We start from the raw sequence: 24128 nt of genomic DNA, 5'->3' as shown, positions 1-24128 counted from the left end.
TGCCCCCGCCCGTTTCCGCACTGCTGCCTGCGAGCTTCCGTCGTGTCACCCGCAGCATCTTCAACCTCTCCACCCTCATCCTTGCCAGATGTTCGCAAGGGGGGGTAGACACTTTGTCTGACATATTGGATCATAATTCGAGATTTTGTCGTTTGTTTCCATGCAGATTATTTAAACCGAGTCGGCATTCCCTTCCCTCCCTCCCTCCCCTCTGCGTGGATGTTCGATTGCTGCTGCACGCGCGACATCCACGACTGAACAAGACGGAGTGGTGGTGGAAGAAAAATAAAAGCCAGTGCGAACGCCCTTGCCGTGGATGGACTGCCGTTTCCCCTCCGTGATCGTCTCCACCACATAGTGGGCTCGCGAGTCAAAGAAGATGGCGGACCGGGCTGAGATGTTCTCCCTCAATACGTTCCACTCCCTCTCTCCTCCGGGCTGCAGGTAAGAGGATGCGCTGGATGCTGCGTGGCGTGTGGGGGAGGACATGAAGGGAAGATAAGCTTCTTGCTTGTTTGCGCCTCATTCCGATGCAACATGCGGGAATAAAAATGGCGTCATTCATGTCGGAAACAACAACAAATGGTTGTGAATACGCTTTCTAGTGCGGTGTTGTTGTCTGCTGTGGCCTTGCGGTGCTGTGCAGGCCCACGCCCTGATCCTGATTGGCGCCTTGGTGCACGCTGGCTGATGCTGGGAAGTGATTGTGATGATGCATGAAACACACGAGTGTGAGTGGGCTGCATGGCATCATCACCACTGGGGTACACTTGAGCGGAAATCCATATACTGCAGAATGCACTGGCTCTTTTGGCTCTTTCAGAGGATTGGAATCGCTCCTGCAATGCAACACACCGGCCACAACATTAGGGACGCTTGCTCAAACCACTTGCACCCAAGACGAGCTCAAATCTAATCATTCAATCCATTTGTTAATTTCAAACTCAAGTGTTGTAAACATGCACAGTTCAAAAATAAATCAACAAAATCTAGTCAAAAAGAATATCTCAAGAACTACATGAGAAGATAGTAAACGATGATGTAAAATAACATGACATCATTTTAATGTCCGCAAACAATTTAACAATAATGCCAAATGCTGTTTTAAATATAGAATATGAGACATAAGATAAGGTATGAATGTGAGTGTGAATGGTTGTTTGTTGTTTGTGCCCGAACACTCCACACTAAAGGGAAGATACAAGCTGATAGGCGCAGTCGCAGTTAAAAAGTCAGGGATCTTTGCACTCATCTGGGCATTGGTGGAGCATGCATGATGTAGAAAAAGCTTTAACATTTTAAACTCCACAATGCACCTTTAAATGAAAAAAATGCATTTAAATAAGGATATACTTAAGTCGTTGTTTAGTGAATAAAGTGATAAGGTTAGTAGAACAGTAAAAAAGGATCCATTTTTTGTAGAGCAATTTTTTTTCGCATTCATAATTTTGAGTAATTTAGCGTATTGATGCATGATTAATATTCCATTTAGCTCCAAAATGCTGGACAAAGCCAAACGATCCAAAATCGACCTTGAAACATTGCCCAAAAGCGACTAAAACTAAAATATGTATTATAATAATAACTACAGCATTATTATTTTTATTACATAGAGCATCATAAATGATGCAAATGTCTCATATCACACGCACACACAATCACATTAGCAATCCCACAGGATTTGTTATTCAACACTGTGCACTTTTGCAGGATTTAGTTTCACGCTGCAGCTTTATCTCCACATGCTTTCAGATCGATGCTACTCGACAACACGTGACCTCGCGGCCCAGCGACAGTTGATTGGCCGTGCTGCTCTTAATCATATCGTTCCCAAAAATGTCAAATGTAATCCCGCTGAAGTGAAGAACTATTGTCATAACATCTGACTGATAGAATATTAAGTTGTGGAGCGTGCACGTTGTGACGAATGAGGACCAAAACATGCACCTGTCATGTAATCCGCTTTATGTAACAACGCGCTAACTCATCTCGACAAATTGAGTCAATCTTTAATCTGATGGATAGAACTACATTATCGTTATTATTATTTTTTTGGCAAGTATTTCTGAAGGAACACGCTTGCCCCAATGCTACTGCACTACTACTACTACTTTTAACTAATGTATTTATGATGCATGTATGTAAATTGAGAGGTTGTACACAAATTTGACTATTTTTCAACTGATGCAGCCGGTATTTGTTGTCATTATGATAATATAATTTTGCCAAAATGATAAAAACAAATACACTTCTCATTAATTTTTTATAGATATTATTATTATTATGATTATTTTTACTGTATTTGTATTATTTTGGAATTAATTTAATTATTATTTTTTTTAATTTTTGGTTGACATATACATTGGATAGAAAAAGTATACACACCCCTGTTAAAAAGACAGTTTTGCACAAAAATGCCAGGAAAGGTCTGAAAGAACATCTGAACTTAATTTGGGGTCAAAGGCACTTCAAATGCCAATGGTTAAATTTGAACTCTGTACTTCCCCTCTCGAAAATATTTACCCCCCCACACCAATTAAGTTCTACGGGTTAAAGGTCACAGTAATGGTGGATTTTTTTTTTTTTAATATTTGATCTTGACCTAATTTTTTATATGACAAAAACCTGGCATTTGAAAAGGGGTGTGTAGACTTTTTATATCCACTGTATTTCCCTTGTGGTGAAGCAACACACTTAATAATATTAATAATATTAAAAATGTATTTGCATTAATGTGCAATGTACATACTGTACATGTAAATTGCGATGTGCAAAGAAAAAAAGAGCATTATGTTTTGTTGGAATGACAATTTTCATCTGGTTAGTAAATTATTTTCTGTTATTATTATGGACATTAGAATAGAATAATATTATACATATAACAAAAAAATACTCCTCCTCATTTTATATTTATTATTTTTAACATTATTGTCTTTTAAAAATGATGCTACATCGATGATGAATTTAAATGTAATTAATTCAATTTAATTCATTTATATTTTGTTGTCAAATCCACACTATAGGGAAAACTAATGGAACGTTATGTACTATAGTAAACAATGATATATAGGGCTGGGTGATTATGGAAAAATAATAACCACAATTATTGTGATTGATATTATGTTCATGATTAACAAGCATGATTATTAATTGATTCCAAAACTTAGTTTTTCTTCAACTACCAAAACACAACAGTAAATATAACTTGAAAGAACCAGAAAATAAATGAGTAAAAATAACAGAATAAAATGATAATACAGTATAATAAAATAATAGCATTTTTTTTTCTCATAATGCCAACGACTACATAAAAAGATCAGATGAATGAAAATATCCAAATTGGGCATCACGCACTGCAGTGTGAACGTAGACTCGTTAAGTCGTTAAAGCAGAAGATGTTTATTTTTATAGTTTCTACTAATTCCACTACATTTATTTTTCAAACATACCACCTTTATGTACAAATTCTACGAAACGGTCACTCATTCATGCACTTATTAAATCATATCCATAGCCAGGATATGATTTGTTAGGCTGAATAGTTCCTCGTTTGGTGAACAGAATTTTACAGAAAGGATGAGTTTTAGTGTTTAGCTGAATTTGAGCTTGAAGTCATTAGTGTGGCAAAGAGGGTTGTTCCATTGCCATTGATTTAATCAGAAACACTTTCAGATTTAGTAGAATTAGAAATGGACTTTAGGGGGGTTGAATGCATGTATAATGAAAAATAGTCATGGCATTACTCTTGGTAAAATGGGATGCACCTAACAAAGGGCTCCTTCATTAGGTTGAAAGGCATGACTCAAAAGTGTGTGCGTGTGCACACATTTGTGAGGAGTGACAGCAGGGTGACAAGCCTGCGAAATTGATCTCCTGTAATGACTCACGAAATAAATGTCCTTGGCTCTTTAAAAATGATGATGTCATCGTGGAGCAGGTGCTATCCCATTTATTATTAAAGCCTTAATTGTTCTTTCTTTCATTCGGTATTTACAATTTTGGTATCATGTGAATATTCACAATTCAGCATTCAAAAATGTTCTCTTTTTTTTTTTCCAGACTAAACTACTACTACTAACTACTTTTTGGCTATTCACTGTGTTGTGCTAGGCCAAAGCCATATCTCATATCAATTATTGCTTTATATTGTCACCACTAAGGGTGTTAATTGCCTAGTACCCGGCGATTCGATTCATATCACGGTTCATAGGTCACGATTCGATTCGATACCGATTAATCCCGATACAAATCTATACATTGATTATTGCGATTTTTTTCAACTTAAATTTAGAAAATACTAATCAGTAAACTTGTACATGTACACTGTAAGATTTGTATGAAAATGTAGTTATTTATCTGAAAATTCAGGTTGCAGTCTGTTTCATGTTTGAACAGCACTGAAATAAAATATTAATGCTTAATGTTCCATTAATATAACATTGTTCCATGCTTAATGTGTAAATCCTAACCCTCAGTAAGACGTTTTGTTGAATATTCACATAAAAAAATAGATTCGGCCGCATATTGAATCGATTCGAGAATTGCGCGCTGTAATATCGCGATATATTGCCGAATCGATTTTTTCCAACACCCCTCGTCACCACCATATGGCATCTATAGGTAATTACAAGCCTTTATTTTATTAACATTGTTTTTCGTGGGGGGAATTATTCTCAGTTTTTTTTCTTAGCGCAAAAAGCACTATTTTTTTTTTTATCTAGGGATCAGCAGAGTCTCTGGAATAAAACAGAAAAACAATTAAAAAGTACGATTTGCTGCTGGTCCCTTTAAAAGTGTTTCTATCAAGACACCCGAGAACTCTTCTTTCACATTTACATACTGTCAAATATGACATTTGACAGCAATACAAATACCCTCAATGTCATTCTTTCATCTTGAAATTTGCTCAAATTGTCCCAAATGACCCAAAATACTGTCCACAAAGATGAAAATATTTAAACGTGTCATTCTGTTGTACAGGTCCTACAAAGTTTGCGTACACTGAGGCGACCAAAATGGATGCTAGATTTACCAACGTGTTGAATCAAGGAACATCGATGTGAATGGGGAGAATCTTGAAACTGAAACTGTACATGCCATCCATTGTTTTTTTATGTCATGTATATTTATGGGACAGTGTTTGTGAATAGATCTGTAGTTTTTATTCTGAGGATATTCTTCTTTCCTGTTAAGACAGATATCCCATTACAGTTCAGATGCGGCTAATTTGCGAGATATCCGTGTAAAAAAGACTTCTGTTCTGTCTCTGACCGGCGACTACTAACTCTCCCTCTTGCTATTTAATCAATTAAGCAGCATCATGGCCCTGATTTTTTTTATTTCAACAGCATCTCTAAGCATTAGCCAGCAGTTTTTGAGAGTCCCAACGCGTAGTTTCACACACAATTTGACAGTTGAGGCATTTGGTAGTCGGTTTGTGCGTCCCGCAGAGCCTGAATCGACGCCCACGCCTGTTGGCAGAGTTTGAATCTATTCAACAGTTTGGATGGAAAGACTTGGAAGGTGTTGTGACGCGCACAGCACACAGTGCCTGTGTCAGTGCTTTAATCGCAATGTTGTACGAATACACGCCTTGACATTGTTATTATTGTTTGCTTCATTTGGACATAGTTACGACAAATAAATATTTCAGCGGTGTATTTTTGAGAAGAGAATGCGGAGAAGGCAGAATCAGAGTTTATCTTGATACTTTTTTGTAATGTTATTTCTTTGCTAACTGAATTGTGACCATAACATATGTGCTTTTGAATTGAACAATATGAATCACTATTTACAGTCCAATTATCACTGAGTCTCAGTTCCCCAATTCAGAAGCTTTCCGTGATTACCCAAGAGTTTTTTATATGACATTTCTAGTTTTATATTCACAATGTTATTGGCCTGCCCTATAGGTGTGAATTATCATTTTAAGCCTCTGTGGTGAATAAAATCACATGTTAAATAAAAAAAACTAACACATCATTATCCAATAAAGCTATCAATTGAATTTTTAACTTTCTGTTCATTTGTATTTTTTTGCTGTTCATATTTATCTACTACTACTACTACTACTGACTACTACCTCTACTACCACAACTTATAATAATAATAATAATAATAATAATAAAAAAATATTTAAAAAAATAAAAATAATAATAATAATAATAATGATGATCCAGTATTTCTTTTCAAACCATTGTGGTAAATACATTTGGGGGGCGGGGTAGGGGGGACGTTGAGGTGAATATAATGAAGTGATATTTAAATTTCTCATTATTCCATTAAAAATATGAATTTAATTACTTTTTTCCCTCCTCTCTGTTCTCTCTCTCTCTGGATTTTTTTTGGGGGAGTATCACTATATATTTATTTGTATTTCATTATTTTGTACATAATTAAGACCCCCCCCCCCCTTTTTGTATTTACAGTATTTTATTTGTATTTTAAATTAGTGCTGATTTTTGCGTGCGCAGCACACAACGACTGTGAACAGTAACATTACATATAACATTAGCATCAAAATGAATGCTAAATAATTGGTGTCCTGGCTGGTCCACCAGTACTACAGGCCACTGTTTCTTAGCCCCGGTCCTCGAGTATCCTTATCCAGCTTGTTTTCAGTTTTTAAATATAAAACAAGCTAAACATGACTTATACAAAAGTTTTACAATCCTTTAAAACACATAAAAAATCCAATGATTTACAATTGTAAAATGTGCCAAGGGAAAAAGTTATTTTTGTCCTTATTTTTTGCTTGAGGATTTGCTTGACCACCAGCTTGTTTTCCGTGTCTCCCCAGCCAACACAGCTGAAGATCGTTATCAGGCTTCATGCAGACCTTGCTGATTAGCTGATCATTTGAAACACACGTGTTGCTTGTGGGAGACACGGAAAACAGGCTGGATAGGGGTACTCGAAGACCAGGGTTGAGAACCTGTATTCGCTTAGTATCTCGACTGGTCAAATGCTTACAAATATAGCAGTAGGTACCTTGAGTTACGAGTGCCCCAAATTACAAGTTTTTCAAGTTAAGAGCTGTTGTTGCCTGTTGATTTTTTGTTTTTGTGTTACGAGCCAAATGTGAATTGTGTGTGAGAGAAGTCCAAAAAGTAGAGAAATTAAGGTAATGTTATGGGACAAGCCGTTAAAGACAAAAAGACAACACTGTAGGTCACCTCTCTTGCCTAAGATGCTCACATACTGTATTTTGACCACCTGTAGCCTTCTGATGTCATTCTCTTTGCCATGCATTTTAAAGGCACATATGTAAACCACAAATACTTCACTGTGTACAATAGTACAGCATATAAAACCAGTTAATTTCCATTTACATGTTTTTTATACTATACAGTGTAATTTTTCTTTCTCATTTATGCTCATCAGTTGCTGTCTGTTGCATCAAAGTGAAATCATAACAGCGTCCACTTTTGACATGAGCATTTGCTCCTTGACATTGTGCACAACATAAGCTCTCTTGCATGCACAGTGCGCGTGGTGTCCTTTCCCCTCGATTAGAAGTACTGCAATGCAGCATTTCCTTGTGACACAATTGCAAGACAGCTGCTGTAGAAAACGAATGTGCGCCACAGATAATGAGGCACCGTTGAATTTGGGGCTAACGACGCAAACTGGTCATGGCTCATTACATGGCGCGTCAACTTTACGGACTTTGCCTGCTGTGACTTGTGAATGAGAGCAGACCGATTGCTTCTGGCTTATGCTTTCAACTTCTACACAACGTCTAAAAATAGTGGCAGGGATTGTAGTTGTTAATGCAAAAAAGATGACGTAGCGAGACACAACTGCAGAATTTATTTTTTGTTTGCACTTTTTATTTATCTATGTGGTAATTTTTGTTTTAATTTTTTTGGTTTGTCTTTTTTTATTGTTGTTTTGGGAGTGGGAGTTTTGATTTTTGTATTTTTTAATTAAAACAAAACAAAGCAATTCCACTACACAGCAATCTAGTTTAACAACATACCAGAATAGATATTTGGTTATATTTTTTTCACTGTTTTGGTATGTTTTTTTTTTTTTTTTTGCACTTTAGCTCCACAATGAAAGAATCATTTTTAGTTTCTTGAATCAATTTTAGTTTCTATTTAAAATTTTTTTTTTTTGTGGACGTTTTTATTTATATTTTTCAATGCAAAAAAGATGTAGTATGTAGCTCGACAGAATTATAGAATATATTTTTGATTTGGGGTATTTTTATGTATTATTTATTTATTTATTATTATTATTATTGTTATTATATATGTATATATATATATATATATAAATAATTTTAGTATTATAGATTTGGTTTCTATTTTTGGTGTATTTTTTGGTAGCTTTGGTTTTTATTTTTTGGGGTAATTTTGCCAAATTTTGCTGGACACCGCAACATAACTGGTATTTATTTTTATTTTGTTATTTTTTTGTGGTTTATTTTTGGTCAGATTTGTTTTTTAACAAAAAATATTAATTTAAATTATACAGTAAAATATTTTTGATCCAATTATTTTTGTTTTACAATATTTTTTAGTTGTAATTTGTTTATTTTAATTTTACCTTTGTTGTTTTTTCATATTTTTAATGCAAAAAAATGCAGATGCAGCAAAGTAGTTTTAAAGAATTAAAGAATTTGCATTAATTTTTTTATTTTATATATATGTTTTTGCCATTCTTTTCCCTTTTTTTGGTATGTTTGCAATGCAAAACGTGCACGTGGGGTGTGACTCTCCAGCTGTAATTTTGTCATGACTTAAGTCTCATTTGGTTGCGTCGCTTGTTGTAAATAAATGATGCAGATGTTTATCAAGTAATCCACGTAAAGATAAATCTACGTCAATGTGTATGTACGTCAACATGTGTATGTACGTCAACATGTGTTGACTGCGGTTTGTCTGCGTTTGTTAGGCCTTCCCACGACATCAGCCTGGAGGAGTTTGACGATGAAGATCTCTCCGAAATCACAGACGACTGCGGGATTGGCCTAAATTACGACTCGGATCCCTATGAAAAGGTAAGGCTACCGTGTCTTTAAATCCTGATTTCTGCCTCCTACGTCACAATTCAGAAAGGCTCGATCACAGACACAATTCCAGAAATAGACCGATCACAAAAGATTTACTTGTGGTGGTTAGCCATCAAGCTATTAAAAAAAAGTCAGTTCTCACAATATGTCTCCTTTAAATCCTATGAAATTGTAATAAGAGGCTGACAAAGATGATCTAAATGTCTTTCATATGACACTGTTGGCACAAACTGCAAAAAGCCTTTGGTTGGTATAATTGTGAGGAAGTGAATGCGTGTATAATTGCGTCATTAGAGCTATCATTCCAAGCTTATCCCTTAATTAGCTCCTTTGGAAAAAGTCTCCTCTCTCATCCTTACTGTATGCTGGACTCTCTCTTCCTTTCTCTGCATCCATCATGTGGTGTGTAAATGTTTTATGCCGGTGGCCCAGAGCCATGACTGCAGCAAAGGGCAGCTGACCACGAATGCTAATATTCGTAACGTTAGGCAGAACCAATTCTCTTCTTCCCTTCATATCCTGGCTGCTTCTCTGTCACCTTATGTGTCCTAATACTTTCCCTCTCTACATCTTTCCATATGTCCTCCTCCATGTCCTATCTCCTTCCCTATATCTTTCTACATGTCCTAGCTCCTTCCCTACCTCCTGTTTCATCTCCCGTCACCCTCTATCGCTTCCTTCGCTCTTTCTACATGTTCAAACTCCTTCCCTTACTACCTCGTTTTTCGTGTCTTAGTTCCTGCCCTCCCAATTTCTTTCTTCATGTCCTCTCTTTCCCTCTCTATCTCCTCTTATGTGTCCTATTGCCTTCCATGTGTACGTCCTTCTCTATTTCCTCTTTAATGTACTAACTCTGTCTCTCTGTACCACTTTCCCTGTCTCCTTCATGTCCTCCCTCCTTCACCTTCAACCTTCATCCTTACCTCCTTCTTCTTGTTTTCTATCTTCTCTAGATCCTCTTTCATGTCCTAACTCCTTCCCTATGTCCTTCTACATCTCGTAGCTCTTCCCTCTCTACCTTTTTCTTCATGGTCTACCTCCTCTTTAATGCCCAAACTCCTTCCTTCTTTACCTCCTCCCCTATCTCCTTTATGTCCTCGGTCCTTCCACTTCTACCACTCCTACCACCATTTTCATGTCCTCTTGCATCCTTCTCTACCTCCTCTTTAATATCCTATTGCCTTCACTTACACTTTCTTCCCTTTATTCATGTCCTTCTCTACCCTTTCCATCTTTTTTTTCTTTCTTTCTTTTTCTTTCTTTCTTTCTTTCTCCCCATTTGATGTCCTTCTGTATCTCCTCTTTCATGCCCTCTCTACCCCTTCCTTACCTCTCTCCCAGAGCTTTCCCTCACTCTTTCCACAACTTCTTCCCTCTATCTACCCCTACCTCTTTTCTTTCCTTTTGTGAAATCCTACCGTCACTCCCTCCCGCCTTGTTTTTCCTTCCTGCCTTCTCTTCTTCCTTCTCAACGCCATCCTTCTATCCACTTCTTTCCCTCCGCTGCAGTCTTTTCTTCCCTATCTACTGCCTCCAACCCTTCTTCCCTCCTCCCCCATTGAGCTGAATGATCTTAGATATCATTACTTGAGAAGCTTTAGCTCACGTCTTAAGCTTCTGCAATGTCTTTGCTTTTTAAGCGCACCAACAAAAGCCTGCATGAAAGAGATTTCATTTCCTGATGTACAACTCATGCAATGTGCGTATGACACATAGCCATACACATCTGACTGCCCCCCATAAAACAAATCAGGATGCACCATAGCCTCGAGGGCTCCATCTTGCTGACAGTAGCTGGATCAGACTCGGCCAGCTGCCCCCGGACCTGCACAAGGACATTTAGGAGTAAGATCAACAAAAGCCAGACAGGGAAATGTCACACACACAACATTTCAGATTGAATTTGCACTTGTCGTCATTTCAACCCCCTGGGGCAGTCGCTCTTCCGTGCACTGACTCTGCAAAGGGTGACGATCATAACGCGGTGTGATATTTGTTGACAGAAGCTCCAACCTTGAGATTATCCTTTGACCCCAATCCCCAGACCTGATTAATTACAATTAGTCACGGAGGTTCAGTTTTTAATCTGCGCATGGGTGTCCCTTCGAAAGGATCTTGTGCAAAGATACAAAAAAACAAAACACACGTATTTTAATGACTAAGGATGGAAATGTGTGTATTTTCATGTATCTGGTGACTGGTCTTTGGTCAATACATTGATATTTGGTTTCATATTAGGAATACTTAAATACTTTAAAAAACTTACTTTACTATATAAGCAACATTTTAACGTTCTTGACTGTCGTAAAAATACAAAAAATAAAAGTTAACCACTGTTAATAATTAAAACAATCTGGTCTGAACTTTGGTTAGCCAGAATTTCACAATGCAGCTTTTGTATTGAATTTCATCAGTTTATGCAACCAATACTTTGTAGGAATATTTAGTGTATTTTAAAAACTAATTTATAAGCAATCACTTTTAACGTTACAGTATAACGTCCTTCCATGTGGGAAAAGAGCCATGGTCCACCATTTATTAAAATGGTCAAACACATAAACAGAATGAGCACACTCAAGCAGAATCTGATGTTGACCATTGCTAACCCCCAGATACTCACACGCAGACTCGCCAACATCACATGGCTACCACACCATGACCCGCCTCTTAAGGGCACATACTATGTTTAACACACTGAAGCTACAATATGAATGATATTTTCTTTACTTTTCATGCTTGTCATTAGGTGTTCAAATACGTTTACAATGTGTTTAAATACGTTTAAAGTGCACGGGGATTCACTGTATTTATTTTGGTCGTGCCTGATTTGCCGGGCTGATTTGCATGATTACAAGAAGTTGACTGTCGTAATGGTGCTCAAACTGCCATCTCAAACGACTGTTTGGACTGCGGCAGAGGCATAAAATTTGTCTTTTGGGTCTGCTAATTGGACATCTAAAAGTTGTGCTGACTTCTTTTTTTTCTTCCATGCATGAGCAATTTGTGCTAACTGATCTCCGTCCAGTGATGCTGCCCTATCGAGGTGCTTTTGAAAAGCACAAATCAATTAAGGGAGATCTGCAACCCTGTCAAATTATCCACCAGTTTGACCGTGAAGCAATCTGGTTGTGCTTGTGTTAGTTACTGTGAATGACCTGGGGTAGTGTTATCGATTAAAGTAAACATACATTATTAGACATTGTTTTCTTCACAATTTCAATCTGTTGACTTTATGTCCCACTGTCCCACTTAGCAGAAGCTAATGCTGTTAACCAATGCAAATCAGTTCAACCAACAAAACATGCAGCGCTGCTGCTTACATTGTGGTTCTGACTCAATAGTGTTTCAGACGTTAGATTCTGGCCGTCACTTGAAAATGGTGATTTTGGTCAAGCCTTGCTGCCAAATCATGGTTGTTGAAGGTTACATTTGATGCAGAGGCAGTATTATGTAAAAGACCCACACTGTGATGCCATCTGGCAAAATTCATAGCGGCTTGCTTAAGACATTTTTTCAGAACTAGTCTGATAACAAAAGATTTATTTGGATGTGCAATTTCACACTGGATGTGTCGGCAGGCACTCCAGAGATCTAACTCTTTGAATTCAAGTAATTAGAAGTCAGTTTTCTATAATAGGCCCCTTTTCTCACTGACACACAGTTGCTATTTATAGTCATGCTTTTTTGGGGACCGTGCAAACAGATGCATCATGACAAAACCCATCCATTATTGTTATTATGATCATCATCCTCTAGATCAGAGGCACTTTTCACAACACAGCTGAGGCATGAAGATTTGTAGTGGTCGCATATCCTCATGGTGGTTTTTATTAGAGGGACAGGGAATGAGAATTTTGACGAGCACAAGCGCGTTAATATCTACTCAAAACAAGTGTTGCTCTCTTCGGAAAAGATTGGGTGTTTGTGTGGCACATAAAGCCAGCGTCAGCAGGATTGTGATGTGAGAGATTTTGATTGGCCCATTAAAAAAAAGACAGCGGTGCGAGAGCCAGAGAAAACTGCTGCGTCGTTGTCGTGCAGACTCCAAACCTGATCAATCACTTCTTGCAAAAATAGAGATCAAATCCACAATTGTCTGTGAAGTTGAGTCTACCAATGGCTGTGTTCTTGAATTTTGTCATCAGAACACTGCTTTGTTTTTGGCATTTCTGGCTACTCTACCCACCCCTCACCAGTCATTGTATTGAGTCAAGAAACAACTCTTAGCATGATGCAGTACAGTTCTCAATAGACTGCACACTCAAATATGGGGATGAAGGTGTGGCCTGTTCATCGGGCCTTCCCGTAAAGCTTGTGAAACTTGAGCAGCATGTCAAATTGATCTGTCATCAACCCTCTCTGGCTCTTTGTTTTCACACACATTCTACTTCATCATTCACAAAGCTTCCTCAGAGCTTGGCTGCATGATGTCAAGTGATATTTAACAATTTAACTGATTTTGAAGAGCGAGACCCCACACATGACAAGTAAATGCTAGCACCAAAATAATACTTTTATTGCTTTGAACTGAGTACAAAAAAGCAAATATATGACATTTTAATTAAAAACCGAGGTTAGGTTGCCTCCCCAAAAATCTTTTTCTATGCAAATTGCAAATGTGTGGTGATTTACTATATATACACAGTATATGACTGATGGTAGGATTATTTTCCATTGTACCTGCTGTTAAGAGCAGAAGCGCGCTTGAGTTTATTAACTTGATACCATCGACTCTCCCTTCCCAGGACTCCCTCATCTTGGAGAAGAACGACATGCACCACCCGGTGTGCTCCTTCCAGGACGACTTCCAGGAGTTTGAAATGATTGACGACGACGACGATGAAGATGACGAAGAGGAGGAGGAGGAAGAGGAGGTGGACCCCGATGCGCCGCCGTCTCCGTCAGCGTCACCTCCCCCCTCTCCCATCCTCGGCACCCTGAAAAGCAGACCCACCACGCTAAACCTTACCATGGCTGTGTCGCAGGTACGCATAAAGAAACCTACAGTATGTGCTGTATACTGTATGTAATGTATACCCAAGTGAGCTTGATGAATTTCTATCCCTTTTTCTGTTATTAGGATTCACTGAACAACAACAGCAGTCTATCACCAAAGAAAGCAAGCTGGCAGGACTCATTGCGCAACCCATCTACACAGGGTGAGATTAGAATTTGTTATTTAGGAGGCCTCAAGATGTCCAGAAACACACCAAAGAGATAGGACTATCCAAACCTCACTCTGTATTGTCCCATGGAAAGTATATACTTTTTAAAACGAACAATCAATCAATCATGAACGTTTCAAGGACCCTTGCCTGAAATTGAACAGGTTGAACAGCCAGGTTTTGGTCACATTCCAAATATCATACCAATACAATAGAGAATATGTATAAATAAGCCCTGAATGAAACCAGGTATCCCAGACAGATTGGTAACGCTGAATTGTGATGCTTTTGTTGCTATTTAATCTGGCCCATGCATGGTGTTGACAGCCTATTCATGGTTGTTTTAATGATATCAAGTTCATTTGAATTTTTAGTGACATTAATACATTACTTTACAAAATTCTTAGGCCATCATTAGCTTTACTTCGCATCTATCATAAACATACAGTATGCTATAAATTACAAATCATCGTAACCAATCATTATATATTTGTACTGCCTCTCCAGGCCGCACAACTCCAACCCACTCATGTCTGGAGGATGGTAGCCATGTGACAGGCCAATGTCCAGCCTCACCACTTTCCCAGGCTCCAGGGTCCCAGAGTCAAGGTACTCCAGCAAAACAAGCAGGGGAGGGTGGGAACCCCCATTCCCCTCACAGGCCCCTCCTCTGTGACATGGAGGGCAACAGGCGGGAGAGGCTTGAATACGGTAACAGGAAAAACAAAAGCCTGCCCACCTAGTTTAGAACTCATTTCATCCAACATCAGTGATACCCACCAACAGACGGTTAACTTTGTCCATTTGATCTCATGGTACCACCTATGCATTATTCCATACACAATCTTATATTTTACTTGGAAGTAATTTATTTTTCTTTGTAAATATTATCTTCCCAGGCTCATTTGGTCAGCTCAAGTCCCACCCTTGCCCTGGTGATGTCACTCAACCAAAGACCGACCCTTCAATCCACACCACCAGAGTAGCTTCTGTTGATGAGCATTCCCAGTGTTCGGACACAGAGGTGGACCATGACCTCAACAACGGCCACAACCACAAACATTTAAACCGGCTTGCCACTGACACATACACAATCACAAGCGAATCTGGCATGGAAGCTGGAAACGACCAGGATCCAGATGGAACCAGCCACTGTTTGTCATCTACTGCTCCTTTGGGAGGCAATGACGGTGCCGACACCCCCTTGTCTGATGAAGAGCTGGACAAGGACTTTGAAGTTGAGTTCATGCACAAGGAGACATATGACATGGTGTGCAAGGATAATCCGTCATCGTACGTGGAGTTCCCGTGCATTGAACCCTACGAGCAGGCTGCTTTCTTCAGCTCTGTATCTTTCAGTCACTCAGATGATCCTGAGCAGTCCATATCTCCAGCCTTGGCAGCTCCGGTGGGTGCGGTTCATGACTCCCACTCTCCGTCATCAGATCCTGGGATAGCAGACATGAACCAGCAAGGTTACGGGACTTCAGACCTGGATAAGGAACTGAGCTCCCCAGGCTCTGACTCTGAGCTTGATGGAGAAGTGGACATAGCATTTGCTTGCGAAGGTCCAGTGCACTCGAATATGATCTCGTCTATCTCAGAAACGGAGCTTGACCTGACGAGTGATGATAGCAGCAGTGGGCGCTCTTCTCACCTCACCAACTCCATCGAGGAGGCCAGCTCACCCACTTCAGACCAGGAACTGGACCCGGATACAGAGTTAGAACAGGACAGTGGTATTGTGGGACTCAAAGCGTCTCTGTTTTTGGGCCAACCTGACCTAATCAAAGAAGGTTCCCCACTACCATCTCCGTCACCTTTACCCTCCCCAACGATCGCCACCCCATCCCCTGTTGACTCCCCTATTTTGCCACCCAAGTCATACAGTGATGACCAGGCTCTGATTGAGCTAAAGAACGTGGATGACTATCTGTCTGGTGAATACCAGGCTGACCCAGATGAGACCCTTCCTCCTCAGCAGTGTGAGGACATGTCCAGACAAATGGTGCTCAAAATAGAACCCGACCACAGCCTTGAGTGCTTCAAACGTTCCTTCTACCTTCCAGTAGAACCCAGGCTGATGCCTGCTGAAGATGATTACGATGAAACTAGCGAAGGGGATTCTGAATCAGAAAGTGAGGATGACTTGAGTGAAAACTCTGACTCACCGTGGTTGCTTAGCAATTTGGTCAACAGGATGATCTCAGAAGGCTCATATCCAATAAGCTGTCCTGAGGAGTGCTTCAAGAGGGAAGTGTCTGTGTCGGATACCATCTCACCATCCTCAGAAATTGGTGAGGGAGACAGTTTTGCTGATGAGGATCCAGAAATGATTAGATCAGAGAAGGATGGTGAATTGCCCCAAAAAGTTAAGGTTGAGGAAAGTCAGAGAATGAAGATGGTGGAGCCTTCAAATGAAGGTGTAGCCATGAACTCTTGCCTCTATATGTCTAACTCCACCAGTGACACAATCAAACCACTGAGTCTGGATCACTCTGTACAGAATTCAGGAGAACCCACAGATTACTCGTCATGCATCGCCAGCGTCTCCACCACTGCTATGAACTTCTCAGATAAACTCTCCAAGAGCACCAAGAGACCAGAGGAAAACCAAGAGTCAAATAATGACTTGCTAGAGGGAAGGAAGGACATGGACTCTCCGAGCTTTAGCAAGAGTATCATAAGTGACAAAGACATCGGACGGGAGAAGAAGCCCCGGACGTCTAGTCGGTCATCCGCCTCCCTTGAACGAATCACTGAAGTCAAACACAGCCTGACACTGGACATACCTACTGCTCAGACCAACCGTTGCTTCAGCCTCACCTACTCCACGGACAATGATGAAGAAGATGACCAAGGGGACTCGTACCCATTCTTGGATGACTTGAGGAGACGGTCTTACAAGGGTAGCGATTCACAGCTTGATGTTTCACCTCCTGCTGACTCCTCCATGCCGGACCATCCCTGTCCAGACCGTAACCTCCCGCCATGTGGGAAAGACCTGTCTCCGAAGCCACCCAGTGAAGACGATGGACTGGCCTATGACTCCATGAAGTACACACTTGTGGTTGATGAGAACACAACTCTGGAACTAGTGAGCCTCAGAAGGTATGCTATGACAGTAATGTTGGATTGTGATAGGTTGTTGTAAATATCTTAATAGAGCAACTTTTTTTTTGGGTAGTAAAAGGCACTTCAAGGAATGAAGCTTACTTACATGGTGCTACCGTAAACATGTAGGATGTTGACTAGTGTAATCCTTGGGTCTGTGTATAATAACTATATGTTGACTACCTATGGAAAAGCTGGCAAATGACGACAGAATCAGTGCGAGAAGGTCCAAATTCAACAGATACAGATATAACAGACGGTATGTTGGTTTAGGGGACCATTTTCTAGATTACAAATGATAATAATCTCATTAGTCTGATTTATTAACAGATCTTTCCATTGAACATTTGCATCTTTCTCTAATAAACCAAAACAAGTCGTAGACCACAATGCCTTGCAGCTAGTTTTCAGTGTGACCCTTTTTAAAAGCCTTCATTTTCTCAGGTGCACCTCAGTCCTGAGCGACGACAGTGAGCTCTCCACACTATGCGATGAAGAGCCTTTGGAGAGGGGTCAGGTGGACTATTATTGCGATGAGGAGGGGGTGAGGCCGGAACTGCTCAGTTCTTCAGAAGACTCATCCCCTGAGGCGGACCTTCCGTTTTCCAAGAAGTTCCTCAATGTCTTTGTCAATAGCACATCACGCTCCTCCAGTGAGTCAAATAGCACACTAATAATTTTTTGGACAGCTTTGCATTGGTCTCTGGGTGACAAGAGTGGCATTATGTGAACAATGTCAATACATTTTGAGCGTCCGTTATTCGTCAACAGTCGGGACACCCTTCCGCCGTCATCCATCAATATTTCAAGCCGAAAACGTCAATACGTCATTCGTTGAGCTTCCGTCAATATTTTCGTCGTTCAAAGTGGGCATCCGTCAATGTTCCTTCAATCGTCTTTCATCAATCCGTCAGCAAAATGGGATGTCCCCGTCATTGACGGATTGCCAAATGTATTGACGGATTGTCGATAACATTGATGGAAGAAAAACCCCTTCCGTCAATGCTTAGTTCGTCAATTTTCAAAGTTTCCCGTCAATCGTCAACAAAATAGGTGTCCATCATTGACGGACTAACGGTCCTTCCGTCAATATTGACGGAAGGACCACCTCTGGTCATTTGATAGTCAGAGGGCCATTGCCTGGTGGCGTTTTCGTTTTTGGGGGTATTTTTTTAACTATAGGATCGGAGCCTTTATTTGTATTATTTAAACTTTGTCTGTTTGTCACGTAGGTACCGAATCCTTTGGACTTTTCTCCTGCACCATCAATGGAGAGGAGCGGGACCAAACACACAGGGCAGTGTACAGGTGAGATACAATGCTGAACATCTTCGGACTGGTCAATCAAATGGCGAATGGTAGTTCTTCTATATGTGTCCGGCGATTGGCTTGCAACCATTTCAGAATATACGCCACTTCTTAGGCTGCAGCTCACCCTAGTAAGGACATCCAATAAAGAATGTCTGGAATTGATATTTGGTGATCATGGTGTTGTAATCCCCGAACCTCCCCGTACAGGTTTATCCCCAGACACGCAGACGAGCTGGAGCTGGACGTGGACGATCCTCTGTTCGTGGAGGAGGAGGAAGACGACTACTGGTACAGAGGCTACAACATGCGCACGGGAGAACGTGGAATCTTTCCCGCCTTCTATGCTCACGAGGTCGTCGGTCAGTCCAAAGAGATGCTGGGTGAGCGGAGAACCTCGGATTGACTTATGTTTTAAGGTTCAATGTTTTTTTTTCTAAAAATGGGGCCAAGAAACTTGACACCTATACTTCTATCCTACCAGCCATGAAACGCAACCCAGCATGGATAGAGACGTTCGACGTGCAGTTCTTGGGTTCCGTCGAAGTCCCTCAACATCAAGGCAACGGAATTCTTTGCGCTGCCATGCAGAAGGTAAGCAAAATATTGAAACACAACAAACACACACAATTGTGTACGGTGGTACCTTGGCTTACTAGCGCTTAAATTACGTTTTTTTTGTGGGGAAAAAAAAATCTGTATTTTGGACAATATCTCCTCTGCGGTAGATTGCACTGTCCCGGAAGCGGACCGTCCATGTGCGGCCCCCGTCCCTGTGTGAGCTGGAGATCAGTTTACAAGGAGTGAAGCTGATCATGAGTCTGGAGGATGAATACGACTGTCTGGACGAGGTGAGATTAACATAGAAACATGTTCAAAACTAATCTGTACACACACAATCTCATGACCTCAACAGATGCTCAGTTTTAAGAGCGGTCATAATTGATTTACGGAGCCTTCCACACGTACTCGGACTTTACTCCCACATTTGAATGCATGTTAGGTTCATTGACGACTCTGAGCTCAAGTAGAATGATTTAGGCACTAGAAGTGGGAAAAGTGTTACTAGTAAGACACAATCATGCTAGTAGTGTGCTTATTTGTCTTACCAATGGGGACAATGAGTGTACTAGTAGATGGACATTTAGCTGTATATCAAGGATATTGAATCTCAAATGGCTTTCTATTGTTCTTTTCTTGTGGTAAGCTGTTGGTCATGATTCTAGGATAGAAAGTCTGACATGTTATGGTTATAAAAGTCATTTATAACAGCAGGGACCATGGCCATAAAAACCTAGATCCAATTTTAAATTTGGCACCCCAAATAGTGATAAATGCATTTAATAGAATGCTTTGTTTCTTTTTATGTCATCAGTTTGACAGATGCAGTCACTTCTTCCAGATGAAGAACATCTCCTTCTGCGGTTGTCATCCCAGGAACAACTGGTAACCGGACATAACCTCCGCCCGTTATGATGCCGGTGATGATGTACTGATCTGATTTTTGCTTTTCTTTTGCTCAGCTACTTCGGCTTCATCACTAAGCATCCCATGCTGAGCAGGTTTGCGTGCCACGTGTTTGTCTCCCAGGAGTCCATGCGACCTGTAGCAGAGTGTGTTGGGTGAGTGAAAATCCTCTTACGTTGAAAAACAATGTCAAACAAATGCAAATCTAGTACAAGTTTGTCAAACTTTAGGAAATGTTTTAAATTCCATATGTAACACTTTTAACCATTTTACTTGTGTAAGAAGGTAGCTACAGTATATCAAAAGTAACAGCAAAAGACTCCATTTTAACTTTGATAACAAGTGATAATGTGTATGGTCAGGCTGCATAAATACTTTTGTCCAAATACTGTACTTCTGTTCGTATGGTGTTCCAATGTTTTTGTCTATACGCCGTCTCAATATTTTTGTCCTTAGGTAATTGTGTCCGTTTGGTGTCCCAATACTTTTGTCCACATGCTGGCTCAATACTTTTGTCTTTTTGGCGTCCCAGCACCAATATGTTGGTCTTTTGTCCATATGTTGCTCCAATACTTTTGACCTTGTGGTGTCCTAATACTTTTGTCCAGTCTGACCTTGTCGTTTGTCTTGCTACTAGTTAAGGTAGAGAGATTTGTCCATCTTTTGGGCAAATGTATTGGGATATCTTAGGGGCAAACGTATTTGGACACTTGAATATTATGCGTGGAAAAAAGTATTGGGACTTTATTGCACTGCAAAAACTGAAATCTTAAGTAAGATATAAGTTCTTAAATTGTACCTAAATTTGCTTATTTTGTCAAGTATCTCTTTAACTAACTAGCAGAAAAGACATTTAATCGTCTGTGTTTTGCTTAGTCGGGCATTCCAGGAATATTACCAGGAACACGTGGAGTACGCCTGCCCCACCGAGGACATCTATCTGGAGTAAGACACATTGCCTTGGCTTGTACGCTCATCCACTTTGCCATCAGAGGGCTTCTTCTTCTTCTTCTTCTTCTTTTTGCTCCTCTGAGACTGGGCTCGTCAGTTCAACAGCAAATCCATCTTCTCTCCATCTCAGTGGAATGGTTCCTTTGACCGTTTTCTACGAGACAAACTAAATGCGCTGAGCTATTTGAAGGTTCTTCTTCTGACATTTAAACCACCTGTCTACCTACCTACCTACTAGTGACCACTCTCCCAATGCATGGCTCGTAGGGTTGACCGCACACAGCGACATGTATTCAGGAACATTGGCGAGCGGCTCGACAAGGTTTGTAAATATGTATTTGTTTTCATGTTCCCGACTGCGTGGGTTTCTACTGGTAGTCACACAGCAGCAGAGTAGTTGGAAGAGAGTGCAGTGAGCTTACCTCGGTGTCAATACAGTGTGCTGTAAATAGATGTATAGGAAGTAGACGTACAAACAAGCGCCTCATCCACACTCACAAGGGGAGCTGATCGTTTTCTCGCGGTTGTTCACGGCTGTCGGCTAAGAAGGAACTGGAATCGGTTTGGACAATACAACTCGGTAGTATTAGGTGCCACGCTGAATAGAAAAACTAATCGTAAAATGACGAAAAAGTAGTCAGAAACTTACAAGAATGATGTCATAATGTGATTGGGTAACAAGATGTAATATTACGAGGGAAAAAGTACACATGATGTGACTGTACACTATTGCACAGTATTGTATTATATAAAACACACAAAAATTCCAAAATAAAATAGAATGGTAAGAAATAAAGTTTTTCCTTAATTTCTACAGTTAATTTTCAATAATTTGTTTTCATGGACAACAGTCCGCAACTTAGCAATTATTTTTTTTAACGTCCTTGGCTAGCGTTAGAACCTACATCGACTCTTTTCCACTTTCTTAGAGGGCGTGGTTAGGCAAATGAAATTGTAAAAAATACAATAGTACAAAGTACAGTACTTGTACTGCGAGGTAACCATGTGTACTGTTAGTGGCTGGATGTTGTGAAGTTCGCTGCCGCCATCCTGTGGCTGACTAGGGAGATTCCGTTATTTTTCTTGTTGCATTACAACTTTACCAACTTTACGACGAATGGTAAAAAATATGTAATTTTTCATTCAAACAAACAAACAAACGACTGGAATGTATTCTTTGAAGATTACAACTTTTCTCTTGGACATTTTCTTGTTTTTTGGAAATAATTTTGGGGAATTAAACGTCTATACTACTTATTTCATGTAATTTGTTATAGTTTTGTTATTTTAGTATAAATGCATCCTTCTTTGCTATTCTCCTAAGATTGCAGTATTTTTATTTGCAACATTCCAAATGTATTCTCACAAAAAAATATCCGTCAAAATTTGTTTCCCCATAATATTGTGATTTAAAAAAAAGAAAAAGAAAAGGAAATGTATGCCTTATTTTCTTGTAGGATTACGGGGGCATTTGAAAAAAAATACGACTTTTTTCCTCATAATACAGGGTGACACCAAAAATGGGAACTTTTTAACAATCTAATAAAACCAAGATTGATGGAAGAAAAAAATATTATTCACAGTAATTGAAATCTTGGTTACTAAAATGGCTGAGTGTTTACTTGCTCAAGGTCACTGTCTCGCAGTGCTGACACTTGCTCATGTCTGCCAATACACACTTAAAAAATTCCTATTTTTTTGTGTCACATGACTTAATCCACGTCGGATTTACTTATTTGTCTTGAAGAATAAGGCTTTTTTCTTTGACCATTTTCCCCCATGAAACTCTTCTCCCAAAATTTTTTTTTTTTTACTGTAATAGTACATTTTTCTTGTAAAAATAGGATTACAATTTTTATATTACTTACTTTAACTTTTCTTAATATTCCATTTTTTTCTTGATTAAATAGGACTATTTTCCTAAAAACTATAGTTATATCTTGAAAAGAAAAATCTGACTTTCCCTCATGACATTACAACTTTTTTCCTCTCATAACATCACAACTGCATTCTGGTTTGTTCTCTTCAGTGTCGCCCTAAACTTGTTGGTAGGACAAAACACAGCTCGTGTTGTAAAACAATCATTCGTTTGTTTGTCAGCCAGCCAAGAGGCCTACCGAAAAGCCATATTTTCATTACCAACGACTGTTCTGGCGTGTAGTAAAAATGTCTGCTGTTGTTTTTGTTCTGAACGAGCAAAAAAAAATAAATAATGGATGTGCTTTTAGGTATGAAGGTTTGATCGTCACACGCGCTCTCATGTTTATTTCTTGCTTTTAGCGTGGCAACAGGGTGAGCATCAGTCATATAATCTCCAGTATGCAGAATATTTAATATCTTATAAACAAGAGGGGGCACATTGATAAGGAAGGCAGTTTGAGCATTTATATTGCATCTTAAGGTCCATGTACTAACTAGTATTCTCATAATTCAGGTTATTGAGGACATTGTATAAATGCTCAAACAGATGTATGAAAATGGTTTTGTCAGGGCTTGGCCGTTATCTCCATCCATCCCAATGCTGTCATTTCGCTGGTGTATATAACCATAGAGACTCCCAAGTAGTGCTGTGTCCCTTTTCTCCGTCTGTTATCCAACTGCTGAGTGTGTCACGGATTCAAAAGAGACCACTACAACACAAAAGAAACAACACATTTATATATGTGACCTGCAATAATTGGACGTTTCAGCATTTTTTTTGGCATTACTTTTAGGACACAATGCGGTGACCGGGTTATTGTGCCCCGATACGAAAACGCTTGGGCAAAAATTGGTGTTGGAGACCATGAGGCAGCGTGTGGCTGCGTTGCTAATTGGTTAGGATGTTTGTGTATTCTACGTACATTAGAGGAACAGTGCAGTATGTGACTGAGCAACATATCTTATATTTTACCTTTTGAAACTTGTACAACTCAAGGGAGGAAAAAAATAGAATCCGCTTTGTCATGAATTTGGTCTTACGAATAAAGTATATGCTTGATGTCCGAAACCGTTCTTCTTGTCTTTATTGCTACAAAATACCACAACGACCCACCGTAAAAAAAAATTCTTACAATATTACTGATATATGATCTTAAACTAGGACTTCATTTTTTATTAATAGT

The 24128-nt window shown here is 39.6% G+C and overlaps 1 protein-coding gene across 2 annotated transcripts; it reads left to right on the top strand.

The window, feature by feature from the left end:
- Positions 1-24013, top strand: mapk8ip2 (mitogen-activated protein kinase 8 interacting protein 2). 2 transcript variants are annotated; one of them, XM_086073969.1, is made up of 14 exons: positions 1-444; positions 8902-9007; positions 13765-14004; positions 14100-14178; positions 14692-14793; positions 15084-17295; positions 17743-17951; positions 18531-18606; positions 18817-18989; positions 19091-19200; positions 19335-19457; positions 19982-20052; positions 20130-20228; positions 20950-24013. In XM_086073969.1, exons 1-14 carry the CDS (start codon positions 380-382, stop codon positions 21020-21022), a joined length of 3738 nt encoding a protein of 1245 aa, XP_085930095.1. In that variant the 5' UTR covers positions 1-379; the 3' UTR covers positions 21023-24013. The 2 variants fall into 2 exon arrangements, with proteins under 2 accessions (XP_085930095.1, XP_085930094.1); XM_086073968.1 differs by having other exon boundaries at positions 14692-14895.
- Positions 24014-24128: the final 115 nt, after the last annotated feature.

Source organism: Leptonotus elevatus, chromosome 4 (genome assembly GCF_054856555.1).
Source record: "Leptonotus elevatus isolate MCC_2025b chromosome 4, RoL_Lele_1.0, whole genome shotgun sequence".
Classification (NCBI taxonomy): domain Eukaryota; kingdom Metazoa; phylum Chordata; class Actinopteri; order Syngnathiformes; family Syngnathidae; genus Leptonotus; species Leptonotus elevatus.
This window is presented reverse-complemented; position numbering and strand designations above follow the sequence as displayed.

What these genes read in the sequence shown, in the direction of transcription:
- mapk8ip2 (XM_086073968.1), top strand. Translation starts at nt 380, where the DNA reads ATGGCGGACCGGGCTGAGATGTTCTCCCTCAATACGTTCCACTCCCTC. An exon ending in GAACTAGTGAGCCTCAGAAG is followed by an intron (nt 17,296 to 17,742) that starts GTATGCTATGAC and finishes TCATTTTCTCAG; the next exon opens with GTGCACCTCAGTCCTGAGCG. An exon ending in AATACGACTGTCTGGACGAG is followed by an intron (nt 19,458 to 19,981) that starts GTGAGATTAACA and finishes TTATGTCATCAG; the next exon opens with TTTGACAGATGCAGTCACTT.